Below are 12,814 nucleotides of genomic sequence, written 5' to 3'. Positions count from 1 at the left end.
TTTTCTATATAGTTCTGAAATACGAGTCAAGCTATAAGAAATACCTGCTGACAGCTTCCTGGAGAGTTTGAACTTCTGTCTGAAGCATTAGTGATGACTTAAAGAATGTTTCCTTGTCTCTGATTATGGGAACTTCTACGACAGTTGACACATTTGAATCATTTTGCGTGCGTGTGTGTGCGTGCACGTGTTTTCATGCAAGAGGTGCATCCAATTCTCTCTTCTAGAACTACACACTCCAAAGGTTCAATCACTTCAGCACCACATGAACAACCAAAAAAAAGGTAACTCTCAGAACAAATAATTACTTCTCAATTTTTCCTTCTAGAGTAAACAATAAAAAATAGAATGGAATGGTATTTACCAGGTATTGCACTAATGCTGGGCAAGAGGTGGATGTGTATGATGTGAACTGATAGTAATTGCACACAATATAAAATGAATAAGTCAATTATTGGTCCAGACATGCAAGTGAGTGGATCGTGACCTGATCATTCACACAGACTGTGAATGCAAAACAGTCTCCATTTACTGTATGCAACATTGTGACCTCATTAAACTTCTGTGGCGCTCTTTGAAGTGCTAAAATTTGCACTGGTTGCCTAGGCAACACATCTCTATAATTTCTGAACCAGCTTCCAATGGGTCTTGCTGTTCTCAGATCCAGTAGTAACCCGGGTGCCATAGGAAACTCTGCCGTTGATTCCTGCTCCCCGAAGCTTCACACAGTCTGTTCCTCCTGCAAGTTTCAAGAATTCCCATACGAGTTCACTCCTTTGTTCAGTTCCAGCAGTTTTGGCACTTAATTTCCCTCTTGAATTACAACCATTTCTCGCTGAAACCTTGAAGCGTGACAGCACACTCACTCTTTCCGCTGGCTGACCACGGACTGGGGATTGCACGTTACAAAATACTGAGGAGGAAGCACCGTTGAGCATGTATGCATGTGTGCTTCTATGTGTTAGAGAAAAAATAGAAGGATAGATCACGGGAACTACATTTTTTAGCCTCTTCTTTCTGAGTTACACGCAGTTGCTTCAAGGGGAGCTCAGGTTAAATGTGTCAGACTGAGTACCAGGTACATCCTGGCTTCACAAGTATCACCACTGCTGCACATTCCGGGTCAGCGTCTCCACCCTGATCCGGCTTTGATTTTAGGTCTTTGAAGCACAATAATGAGAATCCTGTAAGGATATTCCCTAAGGTGTTCCTGATGAGCTCAGACATCGAAGGCACTGCTCCAAAATGCCACTGGCATGAACAATAATGATCCTGCTAATTCCATTGGCCTTTTTATACCTGCTGCCTTTCTCTGCCTTCAGCTTCTACTGGGCCTCATTATCCAGCATTGCCCACTTTATATGGATCCAACTATCGGAGATTTCTGCATTAAATTGTCAACAGCAAAACTGCCCACATACATTTTGAAAGCAGAATCAACAACCTGTTATTGTCAAAGGGAATTATTCTCATGAATTTTTTAAGGATATTTTCATTCAGTCTGGGGAGATTTTTTTTGCCATATGCTCAGCTCCTAAAGCAGCTGGAACTGAAAACTTTGCAGAAGCAGAATGATAAATTGCCGAGGATTGGTAAAATTGCACAACTTTTTTAAACCCGTTCAGAAAGTAGCTACTTCACAGTCAGGTGTATGTCTTAAAGAATCTGTGATGGGAATGGTGATGTAAATATACATCAGCAAATCTGCTCTTCATGCAAACCTGTATCTCATGTTATTTTACCAAAATAGTGATGGCAATAAGTAACTGAACTATAATTCCTAAAATATTGACTGAACTAAAATCAAACTATTGTTCCTTAATTGTTTTTACTGGGTAAGGTTGGATTCTTTCTGGAATGCAGTCCCATTATTCCTTCACGTTTAAGTCCTATTAGTTTGAGCTTTGGAGAGAAAAGATTTGGGGTAAGAAGGGAGGAGGAGGGAAGTCTAGGTCTGTAAGCCATGAGAAGGAAGATGAAATTGGAATTTAAAGCAATACCATATATTCCACCAGCTTTATTGTTTTTTGTAATATTAAAAATGTCACTAGCAAATGTCCTGTGATTGTTCTGGTGAATAGTTAGGTGCTGCTGATCTACTCACTTCCCAAAAGGATGAGGCTATTTAACTTGATACTGCTTGTTCACAACCACTTTCACTAAAGTGTCGTTCTAGGCAGAACTACCAATGAATCCAGCTATTATTTTATCTGTTTCAATTTACTTACTATGACATGAATGAAGCTGTACTGCCCACTGGGTCCATGCTCACTTCCAGCAGAAAAATTAAATCAGTTCCGTTCCTCCTCTCTACTGTATTTCCCTCTAGCCCTGCAATGTATTCTGTCTCACACCTCCAGCAACTCTCCTTTGTTACTGACCTGCACTAATAGGTAATCTATAATAACAAATTAACCTACCAGCACATCTTCGGGACGCGGGGGGAAATCGGACCTTCCAGGGTAAGCCAAACACAGTCACAGGGAGAAGAGGGAAGTCCAATGCAATCATGATCAAACATAGCTCTCTGAAGCTATGAAACAGGAATATCAACTGCTCTGTCACCCTTTCATTGTTAGATGTAAATTAAGGTGAAATGATGCATTATCGATGATTAATAGTGAAATATTCAATAAACCATACTAATAACAATGTTGGTCAGTATATGCAATATCACTGTTGGATGCTGGACAAATGGTGGTGTTGACATAAATCTGCTAAATAATTTATAGCATTATAAAGTAGAAATATGATCCAATATCCAAGTGTTGCATTATTTACGTTGAAGCAGTCTGCTTATATTTGCAATCTTGACAAACTTGGCACACTAAAAATATGTGAACCCCCTAAAATGTCCAGATATGTTCAAAAGTAAAGAGAATAATTTAACGTTTGAAGCTTTATGAACTTAAATATTGATTTTAATCAGCAAGAGGTTTATGCTATTAAAATCTGAATATAGTTTCCAGTTACACAGTATAAAGTGTGAAATAGTTTTACACTGTAAATTGTACAATAATAATTACATTTTAAAACAAGGTTGGAAATAATCTAGTTGTGTCTATGACTAGTATTTTTTAAATTATATGAACTGGCATTCTTGCCCATATATAAAAGACTGAAAGGCGTCACACCTTACTTCAAAAGATCTTACATCCAAAGGAAGTGCAGGGAAAATGTTTGGATTTGACCCAAAATCACAGGTAATTAATGGATATTACCAGGGCTCGGGGAACTTCAGAGCAAGCTCCAGGTCACTAAAGGCGGAACAGCTCACCACCTGGAACAGCCCGAGGCATGTGCACCTGTTCCCCTGTGCCCAGTTCAGCTGTGCCCATGAACTGCATGCCCCGAGAGCCAGTGAGGTTCCCAACTATGACTAAAGGTGAAAAGCAGCAATCTGGTGAAGTAAAAACCCAGCATGGCACACGATTATGCATTTCAAAAATATGAACTAATTACAATGAATAAAATAGTTAAAACACATGAAAAGTGAGAAAATCCACATCAAAATTTCGAGCTAACGCTGATATACCAGCAAGTACACGAGCAATGCCAACCTTTCAAATTGGACAGACATTCAGCTTTGTGTTCTTTCTTTACTCAAATGACTGTCTACCACGGGAAATAGCATTTAGAACAGAAGAACATACTGAAATTATATTTTGGAGCGGGTTAGAATTTCTCTAATTTACTCACCTTCTAAATCCTCCTGTCAAAGTCACCTGGGCAACAGGAGTGCATTCACGGGTAATGTCTTGAATCATTTGGCCCACAGCTTCTGCCTCTGTCTTACTTACAGCCTGTATGATATCTTCATAGTACAAGAACCCTAAGAAGTAAATAGCTTGGTTAAGCGCTTTGACACATTGCTATAGTTTGGCAGTTAAACCACGTTTAAGACAGAAGATACCAATCTTTATGTTTTACAGCCAAAGTAGCTTATCATTCCAGAAATAGACCTACTTGAAGTAAAAGGCAGATAGAATAATATAGTACTGAGTTAGAATTCAGGAAGGAACCCAGGAATTTTTCATTACTCCTGCAAATTTAGAAATTCTTAGCCCAATCACTAGTGAGATCAGCATAGTAAAGTAGTCCAAGAGGAAGAGAGAATCTGAGATTTTTCTCTTGGCCACGTGGAAAAATCCATGTCTCAAGCCTACCCTGGTAATCCTCCCCGACTATTTCGGCACTACAGTGACAACTGTATTGGTGCTGCATCTTGGACCCATGCTGAGCTTGTCAATTTTATCAGCAACTTTTACCCTGTCCATAAATTCATTTGGTCCATTCCAGATACCTCTCTCCCCACTTTCTCAACCTCTTTCTCTCCATCTCCGGAAACAAACTGCCTACTGACATCTTTTCTAACCCTAATGACTCCCATGGCTATCTTGACTATACCTCTTTCCATCCTGTCTTCTGTAAAAATGCCATTCACTTTTCTCAGTTCCTTTGCTCTGCCACATCTGGTCCCAGGATGAGACTTTCCTTTCCAGGACATCAGAGATGTTCTCCTTCTTCAAAGAACGGGGTTTCCCTTCCTCCACCATTGATGCTGCCATCACTCACATCTCCACTATTTCCCAAACAACTGCCCTCAACCCATCTTCTCACCACCTTAACAGGGATAGAATTTCTTTTGTCCTCATCTATCACCCCCATGAGCCTTCACATCCAGCACTTCATTCACTGCAACTTCCGCCATCTTTATAGGGACCCTACCACCAAGCACATCTTTACCTCCCTTGTACTCTCTGTTCTCTGCCTTGTCCATTTGTCTCTCCCCACTAATCTTCCTCCTGGGACATAACCCTGTGAGTGGAAGAAGTGTTACATCTGCCCATTCGCCTCCTCCTTCACCTCCAAACAAGGTGCCAAAAAGTCCTTCCACGTGAGGCGACACTTCACCTGCAAATTTATTGGGTTGTCTATTGTATCCAGTGCTCCTGATGTGATCTGGTCTAATTTGGTGAGACCCAATATAGATTGGGGGACTGTTGTGATGGAAATGAGAAAGATTCTTTGGGTCTCAAAGGCAAGAGCTCTGGACACACAGTTTTAATAATAAGGAGTTTATTTACAAGGGGAGAAAAAGCTTGGGAACAACACAAGCGGCTACGGTATTCGTACAAACGTGTTTAGAATAGAGGAGCGTGAGAAAGGTCGGGTCTGCAGTACAATACATGGGAAAACGGTGTGGGGACGGTGTACAGGTACACATACAAGCAAGGGAAAAGTAACTACAATACTTGCCCCCCTTGACTATGGGCCGGCACAGCTCTTTGCTAAAGGGACAACAATAAACACTCCCACAACCCTATTCAATGCACACCTTACCACGTGTCTTCAGCGCTGTTCTAAAGTCTTCAGCCTGGAGTTAAGCAGGGTGGTCCCTCGAGGATGGCAAAAGAGAGCGAGCCAAGCACATGTAGCACCTTTTATAGGTCAGGGGGCCAACGGCTTGGTGCTAGACAGGTTAATCCAATTAAGATGGCCAATGGTTAAGTGTGCATTGATTAGTTGGGTGGGGTGAAATGTTGACTTTCAGGTGGTGTGACCTCCGACCATGTGAGGGCAGTGCTGTCACGTGACAGGCACGGCTCTCTGGTTACAGGGACCACTTTGTCGAGCACCGTCGTTCCATCCGCAAAAAGTAGGATTTCCCAGTGGGCAACTGATTTTTATTTCCAGTCCCCATTTCAATACTGACACGTTGGTCCACAGCCTCCTCTACAATCATGATGAGGTTAGAGGAGCAACACCTCATATTCCATCTGGGTAGCCTCCAATTTGATAGTATGAACTTCAATTTCTTCAATTTACTAATTTATTACCCCCCCCCCCTTCATTTGTTTAAGATGGCGCCGGTAACTGGCGACTCTGCGCGTGCTCTCCCGAGCAAACTGCCCTCTACACTATCCTATACCCGAGAAACCCTTCTAAACCTCCAATTTGCTACATCTAGCAAGATCAACAACACCCTGGCGAAGTTACTGACCCAGCTGATCATCAACGCGCCAGAATTGCTTCAACTCCAGACTGTACCTGGACCTGGTCGTCGAGGCCTGGTCCGAGGTCCACCATGTTCCCAGAGACCCGCGGCCTGCTAACGTGTCGGAGCGCCTAGAGACATGGCCCATTCCAACCAGCACCTCTCCAAAGCAAACGAGCACACAGAAGTGATGTCGGAGACCTCAAGATACCCCAGACGCTTCCCCGGAGGGACCACCGTAGAGCTTCTTTGGTGGCTATCCACAGCTGCCGGAAGAGAGGCCTCCGCCGCCGACCTCGGAAATTGAGCCCAGGGCTCGGCTGGAGCAGAGGCCTCCACAACCATGACACAGTTCATGGACTTGTTTTAGTCGGCAGCCCGGCCCTCCGGGATTAAGTGTTGGCTTCGGGGCCTGACCCAATCGACAGCCTGGGCCCCCATCACTCGGCCCCGATCGATCACTGAGGAAGACGTTAGAAGAGCCGTCCTGAAGATAAATCCAAGGAAGGCGACAGGCCCAGATGGCGTCCCGGGACGGGTTCTCTGGGCCTGTGGAAGCGAGCTAGCTGGAGTGTTTGCTGACATCTTCAATTGCTCCCTGCTTCAGTCTAAGATCCCCTCGTGTTTTAAGAAGGAAACGATAATCCCGGTGCCGAAGAAAAGCAAAGTGGCATGCCTGAATGACTACCGACCTGTGGCTGTAACTTCAATTGCTATGAAGTGCTTCGAGCGATTGGTTATGGCACACATCAACCATAACCTACCGGTCAACCTCGAAGCTTTGCAATTCGCCTACCGGAGCAATAGGTCAATGGCAGATGCCATCTCTCCGGCACTACATTCCTCCTTAGAACAGCTGGAGAATAAAGACGCATATGTAAGGCTCCTTTTCATCGACTACAGCTCTGCCTTAATACCATCATTCCAAATAAACTGATTCCTAAGCTCCAGAACCTGGGTCTTAGCACTCAGATCTGCAGCTGGATCTTCAACTTCCTCACAGACAGGACCCAGGCTGTAAAAATAGGGGACAAGCTCTCCTCTACAATCACCCTGAGCACCGGTGCCCCACAAAGCTGTGTACTCAGCCCCCTGCTGTACTCACTGTACACCCATGTTTGTGTAGCCAAGTTTCCATTGAGCTCAATAAAAGTTTGCTGATGACACCACAATTGTAGGCCGCATCTTGGGTAATAATGAGTCTAAGTACAGAGAGGAAATTAAGAACCTGGTGGCATGGTGCAAAGACAATAACCTATCCCTCAACGTCAGCAAGACGAAGAAATTGGTTGTTGTCTTCAGAAGGAGTAGCGGACCGCACGACCCCATCTACATCAGTGGTGCGCAGGTGGAACAGGTCAAAAGCTTTAAGTTCCTCGGGGTGAATATCACAAATGACCTGACTTGGTCTAACCAAGCAGAGTCCACTGCCAAGAAGGCCCACCAGCGCCTTTACTTCCTGAGAAAGCTGAAGAAATTTGGCCTGTCCCCTAAAACCCTCACTAATTTTTATAGGTGCACCGTAGAAAGCATTCTTCTAGGGTGCATCACAACCTGGTATGGAAGTTGTCTTGTCCAAGACCGGAAGAAGCTGCAGAAGATCGTAAACCTAGCCCAGCACATCACATAAACCAATCTTCCATCCTTGGACTCACTTTACACCACACGCTGTCAGAGCAGTGCTGCCAGGATAATCAAGGATAAGTTCCACCCAGCCAACACACTTTTTGTCCCACTTCCCTCCGGGAGAAGGTTCAGGAGCTTGAAGATACGTACGGCCAGATTTGGGAACAGCTTCTTTCCAACTGTGATAAGACTGCTGAACAGATCCTGACCCGGATCTGGGCCGTACCTTCCAAGTATCTGGACCTGACTTGCACTACCTTATTTTCCCTTTTCTATTTTCTAATCATGATTTATAATTTAAATTTTTATTATATTTACTTCGATTGTACTTCAGGGAGCACGAAGCGCAGAAACAAATATCACTGTGATGATTGTACGCTCTAGTATCAATTGTTTGGTGACAATAAAGTATTTGTATTTGTATTTCTCCACTCTGGTCTCTTACCCATTCTCCTCACCTGCCTATCACCTACCCATGTTGCTCTCCTCCTTCCCTTTCGCCCATGGCCTATTCTCCCCTCCTATCGCATTCCTTCTTCTCCAGCCCTTTACCTTTTCCACCTATCATTTCTTAGCTTTTTACTTCATCGTCCTTTCCCACCCATCTGGCGTCACCTATTATCTTCTAGCTGGTACTCCTACCACTGCCTCCACCTTCTTTTTCTGACTTCTTTCCCCTTACTTTCCAGTCCTGATGAAGGGTCTCTTCCTGAAACATCACCTGTTTATTCTCCTCCGTAGATGCTGCCTGACCTGCTGAATCCACCCAGCGTTTTGTGTGTGCTAATCTGAGATAGTTCCATTTCAGCAAACCATACCTGTAAGTTAGTTTCTCCAGCTTGTTTTCAAGCTTTAGAGCAGCATTGGTTGCAGGCAATATAATCTGGCCTGCAGGAAAATGATAGTGTTTTTTCATGCATCAGGTAATGGTGTCAAGGCCAAAAAGCAACCAATATTATTTATGGCCCAGTAACTTTGTACCTCAGCCACAAGGTTTAAACTAAAGAATGTTATTGATCCAGTCTCCAGGCACATATAAATTTGCAATAATTGTTTTAACACCCCTTACAATCAAAGTCCCTAGAAATCCTTGAACCATAGGTTGAGTTAATCACGGTTTAATCAGATTGACCAGGCAGTTTGACATCAGATCCCACCTGGTAATCTGAAGTTGCATGAGAGTTACCTGCTTAACTTCCAGTCTACAACATTTCTGAAGCTGGGAAGCAGTATGAGTCCACACTACTGCCACCCACAACTTCCCATGACCACTGAAGCATATTAAGGGCAGCATACTGGGGCAGCAGGAAATTCAGTGCCCTCACAACTCCTGCGACCTGGGTTTGACCCTGATTTCTGGTGCTGTCTGTGCAGAGTCTAGATGCTCTCTCTCTGGTCATGTAGATCCTTCCTAAAGTCACTTCCTAAAGTCATTTTGATTGGTAGTTTGGAGACACAAGAGACAGCAGATGACAGAATGTGCAGCAACAAAATAAATAATGGAAGAACTCAGCAAGTCAGGCAAAGACATTTGTCTGGATGAAGGCTCCTGACTTTGCCAACTGTCCATTTCCCTTCACTTATGCTGCCTGACCCATTGAGTTCCTCCAGCATGTGTAGATTAGTAGATCGATCTGTTACTATAAATTACCCTTCCTATCGGTGAGTGGTAAGCGAGGAAGGGTGTATTGATGGGTGTAGGAGCCATGTATCTATTCATCGTATTGTATTTATGTTGCTTATCCTTGCTCTGGGTTAAGGTAATTGGTCAAGACGGTTTGACACGTGGGTTTGGGTGGCAGTAGAAATAAATGAGTATAGTCACCTATATTCATAGAGTAAGGAGTGCATATTTTTTGTTGACTGCTCGTTTTGGTTTAATTTGATCCAATTACATTCATTTTGCTCGTTTTCGTTTCACATGAGTTACAGAGGAGTAAAATGATTTTATTATTGATTTTTAAAAATGAATGAAACATACTTTTCTACTTGGAATTCAGTTAGTTGGAAGCATGTCATACTTCCTCAATCTCGTGACTTTTCGTTTCTTTTCAACTAGTCACTACAATGGGCAGGAAAGTGAAGGACAGGTTAAAGGGAATGGGCTCGATGGAGTTGCTCTGAGAGCTAGCACATACTTGATGGGCTGAATTGCTTCATTCTGTGTTGAGGGGAAATACTTGAAAAATATGTGCAGGTGGCTATAGCATGTTTCTGATTGAAGCACTATTTCAAGATCTAAGATATTTGGAAATTCTTGATTCCAAAAATTGGTGCTCAAATCCCCGAATCACATCTGAGGTAACTGAAATGGAGTGTAAGATCATAAGACCTCTCAAAGGAATCTGTAAATGCCCTCTCCAATCAACTCAAATAAATATAAGAGAACACAATCTGGGGTATTTGATCTTTGATCTCTGGGTGTTCTAACACTCCAACAGTCACTTGAGAACTAGGCTACATCCAACTCAACTCTGACTACCACAACTCTGCCAGTCAACAGGTATATGGAGGAATTTAAGGTGGGGGGATATATGGGAGGCAGGGTTTAAGGGTCGGCACAACATTGTGTGCCGAAAGGCCTGTACTGTGCTGTACTATGTTCTATGTTCTTACACTGAGTCAACCTAATGCTTCAAGTTGTGATAACTTGGGTACAAAGCCAAGGTCAATTCCAAAGTATATGGAAGTGAGCCATATTACTGCACTTACTGTATTGATATCATTGTTCTGGGATTTCCCAAGGTGCCAACACCTGTGCAATGTGCAAGATAGTAAAAGATATCATGTGAGGTGGAATGTAAATCTCAAAGTGCTGCAGGTTCTGGAAGTAAAAAAAAATCTACAAATACTCAGAAATTTCGCTAAAATCTGTGGGAAGTGAAACAGAGTCACTGACGTTTGTTGCAGGTGAATGACTTTCCATCAGAAGTGGGTAAAATTAGGTATCAGACATGGTTATTGGTACAGAGAAGGGGCTGCAAACGGAAAGAACAAAGGGGATCTGGAGAACAGGGGATTCTGAAGAACACTGATGGTGGCGGTGCCAGTCACTCCTCCCTCTAACCTGCGAGGGTGCATGGCTGCACAGTAACTGAAATGCTCCCACGCACATAGCCTTGCTGCTACTCAGCTGGAATGTTCTTTTATACTGTATAATGTTTTATTCAAGTGCCACACAGTCTTCAGGTCATGTAAAAATTTCCTGCTCAGAGCAATTGTTGGTCCACGCAGCTGTTAAAAAAAATTAGAGGGAATGTTGGTGGCAGCTGAGAGATGTGGGCGAGTGTATATAAAGCACCACTGAGCTGTCTTCCGGAGGTGTAAATAGAAGATCAGTGAGATAGAGCAGAGACAAGAAGAAAAAATGCTGGGACGCTGAGGTACAAAATACTGCTGTGGCTGGAAATATGACATAAAGAAAAATGCTAGAAATACTCAGCAGGCCAAGCAGTATCTGCAGTAAGAGAGAAATAAAATCAGTTTAAAATTACCAGTGAGCCTTTGAGGACTCTTTGTCAGAATGGGAAAGGCTGTTTAGTTTGGGCAGAATGCCCGGTGGGTTCTTCTCCAGCCTAATTCATAACAGAGCCTAACGGCAAGACCATGGATAATAAAGAAAAAAAGAGAATGTTTTTCATGGGTCAGGACAAAGAGGAAAAGGGCATGGAAGCCTAATGGCTAGATGGCTACTCGGACCATGTCACAACCAGGGTTCATCTTTTAAAATAATTATTTTTTTCAGTTAGCATGTGGATTGTATTTTCTTGGTGTAACCTTGTTGGTATGCAATGTTCCTTCGTTTGTTTATCTTTTATGTCTAATTATTTATCTTCTTGTGTTGCAGGTGTCTCATTTGGTATCATGGGGATTTGTTTTGTATTTGTAACTGTTATTCAATGTAGGGTAATTAATTAGCATGGGGATTTTCAATGTCTTGCATTGTAGTTGTTGTCTTTGGGGGTTATTGCTTCGTCTAGACACCAGGGCTGTCTGATTGGTCTTGAATTCCTACATGCCCGAGTGTGTATTTCAGGGGAGCAAGCCAAGCCCTTTGTTTGGTCATTGTGGATCCTTGCCTGATGAAACTCTGACTGAGTTCTTCTGTCCATCGTGAGTGATTCCAGTTCATCAAGATTCTGTACGTTTTGCCTGATTTCTTGTTAGTTCTGTGGTTAATTTTTACAATCATTGTTTTGTTTGAATTGCTGAAGTCTCTGTGATTCCTGAACTTGAGTTCACTGATAACCCTGACAGTATGCTTGAGTTGTTAGCCATTTTTGCTCTTTTAAGCCTCTAAACCAGGGGCTCCCGACCTTTTTTATGTCATGGACCAATACACTGCTCTAAACCAAGACATCAGTTGGTTTGCTTCCCTTAGTTAATGTCTTCAATTTTCTATTGGTTGTTCTCTGTCTCTCTGCTATGACCAAAATCACTTAGTCTCTTCAAATCCCATTATCCATCACACTTTGTTTAGAAGAATCAGTGCACCATGAATTTTGATGAGAAAAAATGTAACCTATCACATACTCTGACTTGGATCATTGAAAGGTAACATCTTTGAAGGTGCTGGTAATAGCTATTTTTTTCTTTTTATCTTTAATATTATTCCTTGTTATAATGATGTGCTAAAAGACAATCTATTGAAACATTATCAATTATTGATATTTCAACCCTTCAGTTTTTATTTGGTGAGCATCTGACAATTAAAGGTCATTGCTAATTTAAGGATTACTATTACGTTCTAGCTTTTTTGGGAATTTTGGAGATCTTTCTATGGATGTTCATTAGGATGCTCCTTATCGACTCCTACTTAGCATTCAATACTATGATCCTCTCAAAACTAATCAATAAGCTTCAAGGCCTTGATCTCAATACCCATTGTGCAATTGAATCCTCAATTTCCTCACTTGCAGACCCTAGTAACTTTGGATTGGCAACAACAACTTCTCCACAATGTCCATCAGCACAGGTGCTCCACAAGTCTGAGTGCTTAGACCCTGCTCTACTTGCCTTATACATATGACTGTGAGGCTAAGCACAGCTCAAATGCTATACATAAGTTTGCTGATTACACCACTGTTGCTGGCCGAATCAGGGATGGTGACAATGAGCATTTTGGGAGAAGATTGAAAATCAGGTTGAATAGTGCCACAGTAACCACATATCACTCAATGTCAGCAAGAC

General features: G+C 42.6%; 1 protein-coding gene across 1 annotated transcript in view; it reads right to left on the bottom strand.

Moving 5' to 3' along the window:
• dntt (deoxynucleotidyltransferase, terminal) overlaps positions 1-12,814 on the bottom strand; it is a 251,070-nt gene that overhangs the window by 163,217 nt on the left and 75,039 nt on the right. Inside the window, exon 7 of the mRNA XM_073027511.1 lies at positions 3,700-3,832. Within this exon, the coding sequence (XP_072883612.1) occupies positions 3,700-3,832 (133 nt within the window). The remainder of the gene's footprint in view (positions 1-3,699; positions 3,833-12,814) is intronic.

The sequence above is a fragment of the Hemitrygon akajei genome, chromosome 23 (assembly GCF_048418815.1).
Source record: "Hemitrygon akajei chromosome 23, sHemAka1.3, whole genome shotgun sequence".
Lineage (NCBI taxonomy): Eukaryota > Metazoa > Chordata > Chondrichthyes > Myliobatiformes > Dasyatidae > Hemitrygon > Hemitrygon akajei.
The sequence above is the reverse complement of the archived record's forward strand: the minus strand, read 5'-3'. Positions and strand labels throughout refer to the sequence as shown.